General features: G+C 48.7%; 1 protein-coding gene across 1 annotated transcript in view; it reads right to left on the reverse strand.

Moving 5' to 3' along the window:
• kcnn3 (potassium intermediate/small conductance calcium-activated channel, subfamily N, member 3) overlaps positions 1 to 1,673 on the reverse strand; it is a 43,760-nt gene that overhangs the window by 19,372 nt on the left and 22,715 nt on the right. Inside the window, exons 5-6 of the mRNA XM_060053432.1 lie at positions 826 to 1,166; positions 20 to 161 (exon numbers count right to left, since the gene is read on the reverse strand). Of these exons, the coding sequence (XP_059909415.1) occupies positions 20 to 161; positions 826 to 1,166 (483 nt within the window). The remainder of the gene's footprint in view (positions 1 to 19; positions 162 to 825; positions 1,167 to 1,673) is intronic.

A 1,673-nucleotide genomic window follows, 5' to 3' on the forward strand; every position in this document is an offset into this window, starting at 1 on the left:
GCCAGAGGGGGGTACTGACCATGATGCCAGTGAGCAGACACACCCCCTTGCCGCAGTAGGTGTTGGGGACCATGTCTCCGTAGCCGATAGACAGGAACGTGATGGAGATGAGCCACATGGCACCCAGGAAGTTACTGGTGATGTCCTGGGCATCGTGGTACCTACGACACATTAACAACACCATGGTTACAATCAACCTCCTCCCAGGCAAGCCGTCCCTTCGTGTAACTTGTTCAGCATGTGTCCAGGTTCTCCTGGAACATTCCTAATGTTTTCATGCATAGACGAGAGCAGCTAATGAAGCTCGTTTAGCAACATTCTACCTCCTGTTTAATACATTTAATGAAATACATTTGTCTTTGTTAGGTTTGGCCCAATTAGCATTTCTAAGCAAGCCCCCAAGCCATTTTATCACTAATTCTAACAAATATTATTTGGTTAAACAACCTAGAATCAACCTCCACCCAACTGCCTATGGACTCTCTCTATCTGTCTCCACGTCCATATGTCTCTCTGTTCCTATGTCTCTCTCTCTCTCTCTCTCTCTCTCTCTCTCTCTCTCTCTCTCTCTCTCTCTCCCTCTCTCTCTCTCTCTCTCTCTCTCTCTCCCTCTCTCTCTCTCTCTCTCTCTCTCTCTCTCTCTCTCTCTCTCTCTCTCTCTCTCTCTCTCTCTCTCTCTCTGTCTCTCTGTCTGTGTCTCTCTCTCTGTCCGTCATTCTCCAACTCAATCAATTGTATCAAACCATCCCCTTCACGAGTATTCCACCCCTCCCCTCCCAGCCTCTGTACAGAATCCCCCAGCCCTAGTAGCACCATTATCCTCACCTCTCACACACGCGCACGGTCCAGGCAGCGATGATCCACAGAGAGATGCTGAAGACCTGCAGCACCGTGCCGGGACAGATGGTCATCAGAGTCTTCATCACAAACCGCGTGTTAAAGTGCACCTTCAGCGACAACACAGGTGGAAAGTGATTACTACACATACACATACACACACAAACACACACACACACACACACACACACACACACACACACACACACACACACACACACACACACACACACACACACACACACACATACACAAACATAAAAACAAACACACAAGCATAAACACACACACACACACGCACAAGTATAAACACATAAACAGACACAATGCTACATTCCAGATCTCCTTTCATACATTTTTAAGGACAATATCTTAATCAGCTAATTTCAATTGGTGCTTGATATTGCGGCCCTGGGAGCGTCCTTAAGTCTCAATGTCTTAATTGTTTCATGTGCAGGTCGAGCCCGCGCCAGCCCCTAACCAGACTCTGTAATCCACATGTAAACTTCCGATCTACGGCCCATTTGTGGATGGAGCAGGCAGACCATTAGTGTCTGACTCCACTCTGAGGGCGGCGGGAGAGAGCGGTCTGGAGAAACTCTGACCGACGGGACGTCATGTTATTGTTGCACTTCCAAGGCAGTCACCTTCTCCCTGACTTTGTCACAGTCCAGAGGGCCACACTGAGGAGATCTCACTCACACACACACACACGCACACAAACACAGACACACACCAGCACATAAACACACAGACAGACACACACACACACACACACACACTGTAGCTTTATTACCCGTGGTTTAGCCTCAGCCAGAGGGTCCAGCACCCTACCC

Source organism: Gadus macrocephalus, chromosome 6 (genome assembly GCF_031168955.1).
Source record: "Gadus macrocephalus chromosome 6, ASM3116895v1".
NCBI lineage: Eukaryota > Metazoa > Chordata > Actinopteri > Gadiformes > Gadidae > Gadus > Gadus macrocephalus.